Raw genomic sequence first — 15283 nt, 5'->3', positions numbered from 1 at the left:
TAATTTATAAAACAGTATGAATAAATGTATGCACGTATATAGAAGGGTAGTGATTTTGGAAATTCAACCCCTCTTCCCTTAAAATACAGAAAAATGTACCTATTAAATACATTTTTTTTATAGATCCCCCGAACTCATATATTGTGACTAATTTTTTAGTCAACACCGCCTGTCTTACTGTAAAAGTCTGAATAAGGTTATAGAATAGATAAGTCATGTCTTAAAATTAATTTACATACTTGGAAAATGTTATTGCTCATATTTACTAATAGTAAAATTTGTACAAGTCCAGTATAAACTATTTTTGAGATTTTACAAATTTTGTTAAAATTTTAAAATTAGACGCTTAAAAAAAATATTGTTAGTTCTTAGTTGGTAATCGAATAATTTATAAGGAATCTAGTATTCAATTTTCAAGAATTATGACAAGGTGAAAAATAATTGACCAACATTTATAAAAAAAAAAAAAATAAAAAATAAAAATGAAATAGCAAATACTATTAAATATTTCGTGAATATTTAAGTTTTGTGGTTATTTGTTTTTAAGTTAAAATGTAGTGACCCTGGGTCTATTCATAGATCCTTAGTAATGACTAATGATAATTATTTTTCGATGCAAGTGATTTTATTTTAATAATATATAAAAATTAACGCAAAAAATATATTAATCTAAAGAATAATTAAAAAAATTAATTACATTAAAATAATAATTAACACAACAAATAAATATACCATAAAATAATCAATTATATTAAGTTATATTTAGATTATATTAATGTTTTTTAATATTTTTTTAATGCAAAATTTTCAACTACTTAGGTATATTTAAGATTAAAATATTTTTTTGCAGTCAACTTTAATATATTATTATTATTATGTATTGAAATCATTTGAAAAATCTAATGATTGAAGTACTTCCTTTTTTAATATTTAAAAGATTAAAATTTAAAAGTTAAATTTGTGTCATCGAAAGTCATAATTTGATTTTTATAAATTTAATTTTAAAAAATGATCGGTTCCTTGGAGTTGGAAACTATCAAGATCAAAAACATACACAATACTATTTTTGTATTAGAAAAAAACAAAAGTAGGTACACAATTAAAAATTATATTCATCAATTATCTTGTACAAAACATTTTCCATTACTAACTATGTTTATGCAATTATGCATAATTAATTTAAAAACTTTAAAAACAACAGATTATTATGCTGTACTGTCTGAAATATAATTTGTATTTTTAGAGCTGGTCACGAATTTTATCAACATTTCTACTTTTTTAAGTTTTAACTAGATCCAATTTGTTATCAGAAACCACTTTAAATTGAAAATCGAATAATTTTATCGATTAATTATTGTGTATACTGTACATACACACCCATACACATACAAAATACTCATAATACTAATTATTAATTACTCCGGCAAAATTTAAGAATAAAAATTAATTTAATATAAATTATAATTTAAAAATGTCATAAATAGTAAACAAATAGATTGTTAGGTTGCTAGGAAGCCAAAAAATAAAAAATAAAAATAAAATACACTATGCAATTATACATGAGTGTAAATTTATTAAAAATTATCATTGTTTCTTTATTATATTATGCATGTTGTATACATATAAACCTTCACTTTATCAATTAAAAAAAACCGCATCAAAATCCGTTGCATAGTTTTAAAGATCTAAGAACACAAACATCGGGAAGTGACTTTGTTTTATACTATGACACTATGTATACTTATATATATATATAGATAGATATAGATGAACATATATTGTATAAGTATTTCATTATTTGTAAGTGACCTTAAGTGTTCTTCATGAATCACAAAGTTTTTAAATAATATACATTTTAATTCATGCTACCTATTCGTTTTGTTCACAGGCGGTGATTGATAACGTAGATGTTGATAAGTCGCGCGATGCTGATACGCCTTATCGTATGTCGTACGCGATTAATTATTAAGAAGGATAGTATTCCGATCGACAATTATTATTAATTATTATATTAATTTCGAAACAATAATTTTTTCTTATTAAAACAAAAAGTAATACGACTTTAGTGGCGTATCTGTAGCTGTAAATAATCCGTATTTACAGTAATCGATTTTGAATTCACTGTGTTTTCATCTGTTCGCATAGCAGTCATTAAGTTTTCCATTGTCTATTAAATTGCGATTGGGCACAAAATGTCTTGTCAGCGCATGAATACTGAAAAATATTCTTAGACATTTGAAATTTTGTTTAAATGTCTTAAGTTGATTATTTGCTTAAATTGGTGTAGAATTTCGTTTTTGCATTGGCGTCAAACAAACTGTCACAATGATTTCTGAAGGGACACATTATATAAAACGGTAAGGACTATATTACTATTGTCTTATGCTATCATATAAACTCCCAAATATACATAAGGATTACCTACTTGTCTAGTATTTTCATGGTTCTTTTTTAATACAAATGAACTGTTTACTGTTTAGTAGACCTTGTCATTTTTCTTAAAAATTATTTTAATTTTTGATTCAAAGTATTCATATTAAAATAATCTACAATCTGTTGTTGTTAAATAATATTGCTACTATTAAAATCAATTTTTTTTCATCAAATTGTTAGTGGACCACATATTAAATAGGTACCTACCACCTACCTGTGGTTTATTGACAACATCAATGTATTTTCATTAAAAGTATTCTTGTTGATTGACATATTTTTCAATTAATATAGTTTTTTTATACTAATTAGATATTATTATATGAAATTGAAATAAAATAATATGTGCTTACATTTTAAATAACCACTATAAACTAATTTTAATTATATTAAAGATTTAACATATGTGTTACTATACTGTAGTTATAATAAGATTTTTCAAAGAAATTTAATTTTAATAGTTAATTATGTTAAATACCTATATGTATAATTTATTAGTTACCAACTTTTTTTTACAAATTACAGAAGTTAAAATACTTTTTATTTATTACTATTGTTTGTTTGAAAAAGTAAAATAATATTTTTTAAAGCTATCTAAACTGTAATTATTTTAATGTTCACATTGATACTACTCGAGAATAAGTATAGTATGTTTAAAAGATCTCTATAGGTTTGAAACTTTATTTAAGATTCATTTTTAGACTATCTATTGAAACAATGTAAAACAGTAATAGGTGAGACAACATGCTCTTTTTATGTACTTGGTCTGTTTATATGTAATTGTTATACATTATTATACATTTTATTTCATAAATTATATTAAATAATAATTGCAAATAAACATTATTTATGAATACTTAGCTCCCAAGTTAACTTAATCTTATATGAAATAATAATTTATGTAAACATATTGATGATTAACTAAAAGTGCATATGAATTTTTATTATTGTCGACTAATATTATAAATTACCCAGAATATATCATTTAAATGTTAAATACGAGTATAATAATATTAAGAGGACACCACACCCACATGTGTTTTCTCTGTCTTACATACATACAACATAGCAAATTTTTGTTCTGCAGAATCCATTTTATGTTGTTAGCTTAAATTTACCTATCATCAAAATTAAAGGTAAGAATTTTATCTAGGTAATGATGTAAGAATTTATTGATATTTTAATTTTAAGCTGAGTATTATAGCTATATAAAATATCGAAACTTAAAAATTATAATATTAATAAAAGCCTATGTCATAGTCTTGATAAAATTCTTACATTTAAGTTTGATAATTGGTAAATTTTCTCTAATGTTAAAGCTAACAACATAAAATGGATTCTATTGAACAAAAATTTGCTATATTGTATATATCAAAGACAGAGACAACACATGCAGGTGCGATGTCTGAATTTTATAACAACAAATTTATTTCAATGTTATCATATTGATTTCACAGACGAGTAAGATCTGGAGCTGTCGATGCACATCCAACAGAACCTGCTATTGTAGTCAATTATGAATTGGACGCATTTGTCCTTGGTGAAAATGGAGAACCTGTAATAGGGGATCATAAGGTAATATTTCTTAATCTTTATATTAATTTTAATTAAAAGTATATTTATAAATGTTTATAAAATATAATTTCTCTATGTTGTTTTATAAGAATATCCTTTTGGCGTTTTAATAACAATTTAACTAGACTTCAAGCAGTATTTACTTAGTAATTTAAAAAACTATATTGAAAAAATCATTTAAGTAATACATTTTATTTCACTAATAACAACTTTGAATTATGTATATAATAAAATATCAGTTAATATTTACCATTTCTTTACTCACTAAAACTTATGGCTGTGGTGTAAGTAAGAGTTTATTGCAAGAAATATAATATTTTAGTTCAAATTACAGTTTTTATATTAAATACAAAATATAAGATTTAAAATTAAAAACATTTAAAAAGAAAATTTTTAAACATTTATAGTATGAATGAATCGTTTAAATAATATAAGATTATTATCAAAAGAAGATACATTCATTGTTAGTGTTGTACACATTTTGTATAATACTAAAAATTAAAACATACTATTTATAGTGTACTAATTTACAGCTTATAATTAAAATATTTTTACATTTTTCTTCATTTTTTTCTTCATAGGAATGTCAAAAAGTAATACATTTAAAAAGTTTGAATAGTAACACAGATTGTAGAGCATTAGCAAAAGAAGTAATACATAAATGTAACCTAATTCATGAAACAAAACTATATGATGTAGAGCATTTAATTTACTATTTGCAAACTCGTTCAACTGCAAGTAATGAATACAAATTACATAAATTATTTTTTTATTACCTAAAAATAATTATTTAATTATAGATAATAAAATTAAAGAAGAAAAAAATCAACTGGGATTGGAAAGTAGTCCATCTAGTATATACCATATATGTGGTTTGATGCCCGAAGATAAAGCAAGTTTGGCTAAAATCGATGAATATATTGAAATGTTATACGATGATATGCCTCAAAAAGTACGTGGCTCTGGATTCATATTAAAAGTAACCTGTGATAAAGATAACCTTGAAGAACTTTCATCATCAGGTATTATAATTTATAAATAATTAATACCTTACATGTTGACTGCATACTGACGCCAATTGGCATCATGAAGATCACTCAGCCATGTGTTAGACATCATTTGGCGTCTAATATATACCTATTAAAAGGACATTATATCTGCATGTGTTATCTCAGTTTTATTAATGAACATCATGCCAAATTTGTGCTCAGTATAATCCATTTTATGTTATTAACTTTAATATTGGAGTTAATTTACCTATTATCAAACTTAAAGGTAAGAATATCTTTAATATTTATCTGTATACATTATACATTATACATATACATTATAGTAAGTTTGCATTCAGCAGAACCTACTATGTGTTGTTAGGTAGCTTTAATATTGAAGTTAATTTACTTATTATCAAACTTAAAAGTAAGAATATTATCTAAGGAATTATGTAGGCTTTTATTTTAAAGTGAGTTATAGTTTTGTAAAATATTAAAGTTTTAAAATAAAATTACCAATAAAGGCTTTTGTAATTCCTTAGATAATATTCTTACTTTAAAGTTTGATAATAGTTAAATTGACTCCAATATTAGAGCAACCTAATAACACATAATGGGTTCTGCTGAACGCAAATTTACTATGATGCACATTAGTTAAGACAGAGACAACACATGTAGGTATGACGTCTTCTTAATTAATTATTAAGTGTGATTAAACGCATGTTTTAAAATATTGTGTATTCATTAGCCATTTGGACGTATAACCATACAATAGCAGTTTCTTTATGTTATTTGCAGAAAAATACATATGCACTGGGTAAAAACTGCAAAAAAACATACGCAATATATGCGTTAATAATATTTAATCATATTATATAAACTTTATCAAACTACTAGCATTTTTTTTTACATTGTTTAATCTTTAAAATATAGTTAATAATTTATAATTTCACATATTAAAAATGATTATTGAATGTTATTATAGAACCAACTATGAGTGCTTTAGCAAGAGTTCTTCGAGAAGAATATCGCAAGAGCTTCGAACTGAGTTCAAATATAATAAATATATTTCTTTGTTTTTCTGCATATAAAATATTTCATAAAATGCTTATTGATCACAAAGTTAGTTTTAATTCTATTAATATAGTTAAATAATATATTTTATATTTGTCATTCATTAATATTTATGAATTTTTTATTACATAGATTTACTTGCTCTGTGTAGAAGTACTAGAATATGAATTAAATCGTTATGATAAGCTTAAAAGTCAAATAGTTAGCGCTCCTCGTGAATCTAAACAATCAAAAGTACCAACACCTTCAAAATTGCCTGTTCCTCGAAGTGCTCCTATTACATCTAAAATTATTAGAAGTCAAATACCTATTAGTGCTAGTACTAATAGTGACAGTCGAAGACATTCAGCATCTTATGAAAATGTAAAACAAACTGTAAAAGGTAAAATATTATTTTTTGAATATTTACAAGTAGGGTTTGGATTTAAAAGTAATATAACTTATAAAAAAGCATTGAAAATGTCAAAAAGGTAAAAAAAGCATTTAATTTATAAAAAAATTAATTATAAAATTTATAAAAAATTAAATAGTTTGTATTAAAAAGAAAATTGTGGACTGACTAACAATTTTGAATCTAGTATGTACGCATTATAAACATATTTTAATCTATAGATACGTAGTATGGATACTTTTATAAATGTTAAATTAACTGGCAAAAATCTTTAGATACAAATAGTATAAAAGCAGGAATATCTGCCAGAAGTCCAGATGAACTAGCTATACATCAGCTGAGAAGAAATTTATTCAAATTAGGAAAAAATCAGGATCAGGCATTAAAAGGTCTGTAATATTTTGTTTTATTAAATTATTGTTAATATTTCCAAATTCTTACCCATTATTAAATTTTAATTATTATGAATCTACAGATATAGAACAATTCCACAAATTTTTTTAGTTGTGAAAATTTAAATAACTATTTATATACATACTCAATGCCATTTTATTTGCTTGCTCTTATTATTATAAATTATAATTTATTATTTTAAAGTCAAAAGATTTATAAAAAATTAAAATAACGATTTGATAATATACATTTTATTTAGTAGTTTAAAAACTTTTTTAAAACTATTATTGTTATGTTATAATAGTAAGCTAGTATAATTTAATTTAAACATGTTTTTTTTTTTTTTTTTTTTAAGAATATTTTGTATTTAAAAATCAAATTTGCAAAATTGTTATTGTTTATAAATAGTTATAAAAATCTACACGATTTTGAAATTTTGAGGAATTGTAGTTGAATCTACCCATGTTAAATAAATATTTTTATGAATTTAACACTTTATAAAATAATAAATATTTAATTTGTTACTATACATTACCTATCATTTATGTCACAATGTGTGTAAATATTTGAGGTCAAAAAATATAATTAAGAAAATCAAATATAATGCATTTTCTAATCTACTAAATGAGTTTTATAGATTAATTAATATTGTTTACTTTTTATTATATAAAGCTTTTGTACCTAATTTACATTACCCTCTTTATTTGATATCAAATGTGGATATAACTTTTCATGAATTTTGTATTATACACTATATTTTGTGTTAAAGTTTATTGTTTACTAATTTTATATTTCATCACTATTAAATATTAAAAATTAACTAAATTTTATACTTAGGTAATTATTTATTGCTGTTTATTGAATATTTAAATTGTATTAGGTGCTGTTGAACTAATATATAACTTAACAATTGATAAAACTATGGAAGAAAAAGTTGTTCGCAAAGGAATTATTAAGTTATTATGTCTTTTATTGGATAGAACAAGTACTGATTTACTTTTAATGAGTATTAAATTATTAATTCAATTATCAGTCTATAAAGAACATGTAGATAAAATGGTAAGTCTAAATTGATTAAAGTCTTGTTAATACAAAAAAAAAAAAAATAAAAAAAAATAGATTATAGTATAATATATTATATAATATAATAATTTTTAATTTATGTTTTAGAAAAAGTATTTAGTTGTTGAAAAATTACCCAAAATGTTCATGATGAAAAATCCCAGTTTGGAAAACTATACTATTAAATTATTATACAATTTATCATTCGATGTAGCACTTAGTGATGAGATTTTAAAAGTTGGACTTTTATCAAAGATTACGGAATTAATAGGTAAAAGCTTAGAAATAAATAAAAATGTTATTTATATTTTTGTTTAAAAATCTATAATTAATATGGTAAAGTGTATAAATTTGAATTTGTGTTTCAACACACTTATGTTTACTGTGTATAGACCCATTTAATTATAAATCAAATTACACAATTATAGGCTCAGAAGAAAACAGTGAATTGGTATGCAGGTTATGTTATCATTGTAGCATGGATGATCGATCTCGAGCCTTATTTTCACATACAAATTGCTTAACAAAGGTGAATTTGAATTATCTTAGTTTATACATGTTGTAATTTAATTAATTATTGATATTTTAGATTGCAGATTTATTATTAACATTTAACCAATACAATTTAATATTGGCAGCATTATGTACAAATTTAACATTAAATGAACGAAATTCGCAACTTTTAATCGCAAAACAAGGTTTGAAACCTTTTGTACAGTTAGCTATTGATACATCAGATTTAATGTATTTTAAAATCTTACATAACATGTCTAGTCATGAGTCTTTAAAACCTCAATTTGTAGTATGTATTATTATATTAATTACAATTTTATATCATAAATATAGTGTAAAAAAAATAGCAGTAGCTCATATTTTGAATGAAAACAATCACTTTATATTTTAATGTGTGTACTCTGATAAAACAAATTTGCTTATCCAATAAACAAAAATTAGTGACTAAAATCATATTTGCGTTTCAGTATTTGTAAATTGTGTAATTGTGTATTTTAGTAACATTTTAAAATTTATTGTAAATATTCTGAGTATATACATTTAAATACCTAGAAAAATTGCTTCAATAAAATAACATAAAAAATAGAGTGAAATTTTTGTAATACAAGTATTAATATCATCTATGACAGGGGTGGCAAACCTACGGCACGCATGTCAAAGGTGACACATTGGTCAAATTTTAATGGCACGTGAAAAATTAAAATTTTAAAAATTATGCTATTTATAAAATGTTGGTTATAAGAAATTCAAAGAAACAATTTATGTTTAAAAATTATAATATTCCTTTATAAAATGTACTACATTATCATATTATTTCTATATTTGTTGTGTAACTTTATTTTTATCCTTTGAAAATATAATTTCCTTTGAGCACGTGAAAAATTTTCAAAATCTTGATTTGAAAAATTTGACACTTGACCTAAAAAAGGTTTGCTACCTCTGATCTATGATAAAATTGAGCGCAATGTTAAAAATTTAAGTAAAATTAAATTTATTTAGTATTGAGTAGTGCGGCAGTATTCACATTTATATGTGATTTTAATCAAAAAGCTGCTGCCATTCTATTTTTTATGAATTAGGCAATAATAATTAGTAATTATTAATTTTGATTTTTAATTAATTATATAGGAACTTATTGGACATTTTGCTCATTTAGTTACTATATTAAAAGATATTGAATGCATAATTGAATGTGTTGGAATTATTGCCAATGTAAATGTTCCGGAAGTAGATTTTAAAGAACTTTTGGAGTCAAATAATTTAATTTCTTGGATGGTACAATTTGTGAGCAATGGTATAGTATTATTTTAAATTATTATTTATAATACGATATAATTTCTGCTGATTTATATAACTAAAGTTATAGCTTTTAAATTATAACATGATACCCTATAAATAAAAAAAAAAATAATTAGTCAAAACAAATTTAAAAAAAAATGATTATATAATCTTTGATTTTATTATAATAAATACATGTACTATTTTTTATAATATTCTATATATTTGTGAATAATTAAAAATTTGTTATCTCATTATTTCAATGTTATCAGTATTTCATAAATTTTCATGATAGAATATTAAATTTTCATATTTTTAGCATGTAAACCAAATCAAACAGTAACAGATGCAAGACTATTGATAGAAGTCATAAAACTCTTGGGGACAGTATCGAAAGATGAAAACTGTGGTGAATTACTTTATGAACATGGAACAATTCAAGAAGTTATCAATTTATTAAAAAGTAAGAATTCAACATTGAAACTATAAACTAAATATAATTTTAACACGAGAGTATTTAACTGATAAGGTGCTTTAAATTTGTCTATTTTTTGGAATTGAAAATTTTATAGTTAATTGCTTAATTTTATTGTCATATGATACTATGAAGCCTTACTTTATTATTAAAACAAATATATTTTAATTATCTTCAATCATTTTTGCAAGATATTTTTTACTATAAAATTAAAGAATTTTTAAACCATTTTATAATAAAACCTATAACAGCTTCTAACAAAACTCATCTTTTAACATTAAAGAAATAAAAAAAAAATATATGTCTTACCAATTATTTATAAAAAAAAAAATATATAAAAAAAATTTAATTTATTTTTATTACACATTTAATAAAATATTAACAGTGTAAACTATAAATCATATAGTTATTATTCGTTTTGGTTTTTGAATAATGTACATTCTATTTTTTTTTAGCTTAGATTTTTTTCAATGTGAACAAGTTATAATTTTATCAAATTAAATTATGAAACATGAATTTACAACACACTGTTAAATTGTTGTATCATCAGAACTAGAATTTTGTGTTCAATACATATTTTCTGATTCCATGACTGCAGCATATTGTATTTTAATATTAACAATATTATTTGATAGATTACTGTGTGCAAAATGTATTTTTTTTAATTTTTTTTTATTCTTTGTAATATGTAATCAGTACAATAACTTACTAATTTTATAAGTATAACACCCGAGTATGTTCTGGAAAAACTGTCAACATTTGACTTAAAATGATTAAATTTGCTTGTACTAGTTTGTATGAACTAGATTTTAATGTTATAAGGATTTCTCCTCAATTAATGTTTCTAGAAACTAGAAGTTTTTTTTAAAAAATTGTTAAAAATACTCTTATTATTAGACTTGATACATTTTTCAAAAATGTTAACCCTTTTTGGAAGAGTAACAGCACCAAAAAAAATTTAATTAAAAAACGCTTAACTAATTTTATTATAAATGTATTTATATAGAACATTTTGGAATTATTTGTGGTTGCTCAGCTAGATACTGAACTTATTAATTATTAGTGGTATATAAAGGTACTTACCACAGACCTTTTATTTTCTTATTAAATTTTTGATTGTAGACTGATAACAGTGATAAATTGAATGATGATGGTGTTTCACTATGCCACTATGGGATGGTTTTTAAGGTATTTCAGCTGTTGGGTCAAAGAAGTTTGTTGTTAATTCTGTTGTTAGTATATTCAACATGCTGTTAATGTATTTTCTGGTGACATTTTTTTTCTTGATTAAGAAAAGTACTTTTGTTTTTGACCTCTCAAAGTAACAAGTAGATCAAATTTGCAATCAGAAACTATAGTTAAAATAAAAAATCAAAGCATATTTTTCTTTTATAAAATTTTTTACATACTTAAAAAAAATGAAAAAAAAAATGCATTCATTATTCTGCTCAAAGGTTAAAATTGTGTGATTTGTATTCATTTTTATAGTGTACTATAAATGTTTAGTGAGTTCAGTTAAAAAGTTATACATTATATTATTGAAATCCAATATACAAATGTATAGTAAAATAATGATTATAAATTCATTATTATACTATTAAATAATTAATATCATAATGCAGGTATTTAATAAAAATATTGTATTGTATTTATTTACTTTTATTACAGATCAAAAGGGTGATGATGAATTAGCTATACAAATTATGTACCTTCTATATCAACTTATGTGTCATCCAATTACTGGAGATTACATTATACAAAACACAGGTATAAAATATAGTACAATTGATTATGTGTAATAATGTATTTTTTAAATATTTGAAAGGTCATACATTAAATTTAGTTATAAAATATGTAATATTTCTGCAAAAACCCAAGATTCATCAATAATAACATTGTTTTGGTGAAATTAATCATGTTCCATCAAGACCATTATAAAACCAGCAAAAAATATTCATCGTTTAATACTGTAGAATAACATAGATTTATATTTAACTTAAACAATAACTTTTTTATGATGGAATATTTATTTAAACACGCCAACATTTTATTTTTATAATTTGAATATTTTTCAATTCTAACTACAAATATATTTTTATAACCATCTAAAGATATTTTTGATAAACTTAGTCCCGATCCTGTTCATTAAATTATTGCAATATTCTCCAAATATTGTGTAATAAATTAAAAACATATTTATTATAATGTGTTTATTAATTTCACAAGTTTTTCTCAAAAAAGAAACTAATTTCTCTTAAAAATGTTACTTAATACATGATAAAAGTTAAAAATGTTAATATTGATAAATTAATGAATATGTATTTTTAAATTATATTTTTTAGTATTTCTAAACTATAATCATAGTTTTAGTGGCCACTACAATAATTAATAATAAAGTTACTTATTAATTAAGAAGTGCAATTAAAATATTTAGTTAAAATCTAATATTTAGATTTAAACTAATTTATTTTCTCATAAATGATTCCTAATGAATATTTAAAACTTTATGTTTAATTCGTCGATTATCCTTACCTATTTAATATTATTGAGATTATTAAAAATATATTAATATTGAAAATGTTGTTTATCTTGTGTTATTATATGTTGTATAGTAAGATATTTTTACTTTATATATCATAGTCTATACTACATAAATACAGATTTTACTTATATTTATAAGTTATGTAATTTATTTTGTATTATTAATTAGTAATAAGTTGAACTAAAAGTTATTGAAACATTAATTAAAAAAGTTTTATATTTCTTCATTAAGTTATTACAAAAATATAGTATTTACTTTTAATTATTAAGTTTTAATGTGTTTATATTTGTTTTTCAGAATGTCCTATTTATATAATCGGTTTAATGCATGATCCAAACATTCGAGTTCGTAAAATGAGCAACTACTGTCTTGATATTATTAAGGTATTAATTATACATTAAATATGTTAAGACTAATTATTAAGAAACTAAATTGATATAAATTATTTTTTATTGTAAATAAAAAAAAAAAGTTTGTCATAAAGAAAACTGTTACTATTACTCCCGAACTCTTAAATTTTTCAATGCTAAATAAATCTCCAGTTTTTATTTACTTTTCCAATAATATACTTAATTATTTATATTTTATCATTTTGTATTTAAGACTTTGCTAGAATAAATATAGAACAATGTAAAAATACAAAAAAAAACTTTGATCAATACATAAAGATGATTAACAACAATCAATAGTTTTTAATATATCTAAAAAACAAATAATTTTTCATGCATTTATTATCTTTATATGTATTCTTAAGAATAAAATACAAAAAAATAAATATATTTAACGTGTTTATATAATTTTAAAAGATTATCTTTCACTATTTTTTTAGGAATTTGATGAAACGTGGACAAAAAAAATAAGGGCTGCAAAGTTTTGTTGGTTTAATGCTTATTGGTTAAATATGATGAAAAATGAATGCGATGTGCCATGTACAAAAGCTAAATATGACCCTAGTAATGAAATAAATTTGTATAGTTATGCACATCAAGCAATATTAATGCCTGAAGATGGTAAACATTATATAAACTGTTTAATGTAAACTTAATAATTTATATCATAGTATATTTCTTAGATTTTATGTATGATAAAGATGATAATATTGAAATTATGTCAACAAAATCACACACTAATAGTAGCCGGCCAGAAAGCAGAAATCTGGAAGATAGGTTTGTAGTTTTTATTTTAATGATTATTATCTATCATTATTTATTGTTGACTATAAATTATTGGTTTTTGATAGATTCGACTATGAAATTGATGCATTCAATGAAGAACAATACAACATTGATAGTTATGATGATGATATTACGAGTATAGGTGGACATTTAATGCAAAAATTTACCAACAACATTATTCATTTTACAGAATAATTTTCTTTTTTAATCTATTTTGTTATATTAATACATTTCATTTTACTATGTTATCTATATTATTATATGTTATTACATCATGAGTTAACAAAATTAACCATCTAAACTATTAAATGAATCTAAAAAGTAACTACTAAATATGAAATTCTACATTATTTTACTTAAATCAATATAAAATAGAATGATGACCACAGAAAATTATAATTTTCTTTTACCGTGAACACTATAAGTATTATAATTTATGATTTTAAGAACCCTAAATTAGTTTTTTGATTTTCATAAACCAATCAGATAAAACTAGAAACTTTTTAATTTATCTTATAAAGTATTGTTATGAAAGCAAAGTTAAGTATTTAGTTTTAATATCATAAAAAAGCAAGCATGTAAGTACTAACTATTGATCATAATTTTGTTATTGTAAACATCAGGATTATTTTTTCTTTAAATGTTAAATTTTACATTGGTTGTATTCATATCTACTTAATTAATTTCAGTAATAGAAAAAATAATTAGTAAAAAAATACCATTAAATTTTCTAGTACAGTAGTATTGATATTTGTTTAGTCATATTTATTATTGATATAAATTCCTGCTAAAATTGTTAATATTGTAAATTATAATAAACTGATATTATGAAATTGTATCAAAAATTTAACAGCTCAAAAAAATTCAACAACAGTGAAAAAAATAAATACTTATTTTATTTTTTGATGCATATTAAATAATTTGAGTATAATAATTAGCACAGTTTCAAAACATTGTAACATATTCACATTTATAGTACACACATAATATATAATAATTATTTTCATTTAAAATTTAAAATAGATAATATCTATTTTTATTTATTTAATACAGTATACAAATTTATATTTTTTATATCCCACCACTACTTTAATTTTGTAGTTTAATATTATCCTAATCCAACATTTTTGTAATAAATGCCTTAATTTAAAAAATATTTAATTTACATTTATATAACAAATGTTAAACAAAATCAACAAAATTTTACTACATCTGTAAACATTTAAAACACAGTTTATATCAAATTTTACTAGTTCATAATATTTATTTGAACATTCACAATCTCAGCATGAATTATTCCCGAGTCACATTTGTATAATTGTTTTAGAATATTTTTTTTGTTTTTTGTGTCTTACAATAAGTTAATATACTAATTATTTATATTAA

The 15283-nt window shown here is 21.9% G+C and overlaps 1 protein-coding gene across 1 annotated transcript; it reads left to right on the top strand.

Moving 5' to 3' along the window:
- Nucleotides 1-1981: 1981 nt before the first annotated feature.
- Nucleotides 1982-14297, top strand: LOC112593907 (kinesin-associated protein 3). The gene is made up of 18 exons (XM_025338494.1): nucleotides 1982-2357; nucleotides 3888-4005; nucleotides 4587-4743; nucleotides 4806-5027; nucleotides 5980-6116; nucleotides 6201-6450; nucleotides 6735-6848; nucleotides 7733-7911; nucleotides 8023-8185; nucleotides 8343-8443; nucleotides 8504-8716; nucleotides 9556-9721; nucleotides 10025-10168; nucleotides 11849-11947; nucleotides 13020-13105; nucleotides 13552-13732; nucleotides 13795-13888; nucleotides 13963-14297. Exons 1-18 carry the CDS (start codon nucleotides 2326-2328, stop codon nucleotides 14090-14092), a joined length of 2586 nt encoding a protein of 861 aa, XP_025194279.1. The 5' UTR covers nucleotides 1982-2325; the 3' UTR covers nucleotides 14093-14297.
- Nucleotides 14298-15283: the final 986 nt, after the last annotated feature.

This window comes from Melanaphis sacchari, unplaced genomic scaffold, assembly GCF_002803265.2.
Source record: "Melanaphis sacchari strain LSU unplaced genomic scaffold, SCAv2.0 Contig212_pilon_pilon, whole genome shotgun sequence".
Taxonomy (NCBI): Eukaryota; Metazoa; Arthropoda; class Insecta; order Hemiptera; family Aphididae; genus Melanaphis; species Melanaphis sacchari.
The sequence above is the reverse complement of the archived record's forward strand: the minus strand, read 5'-3'. Positions and strand labels throughout refer to the sequence as shown.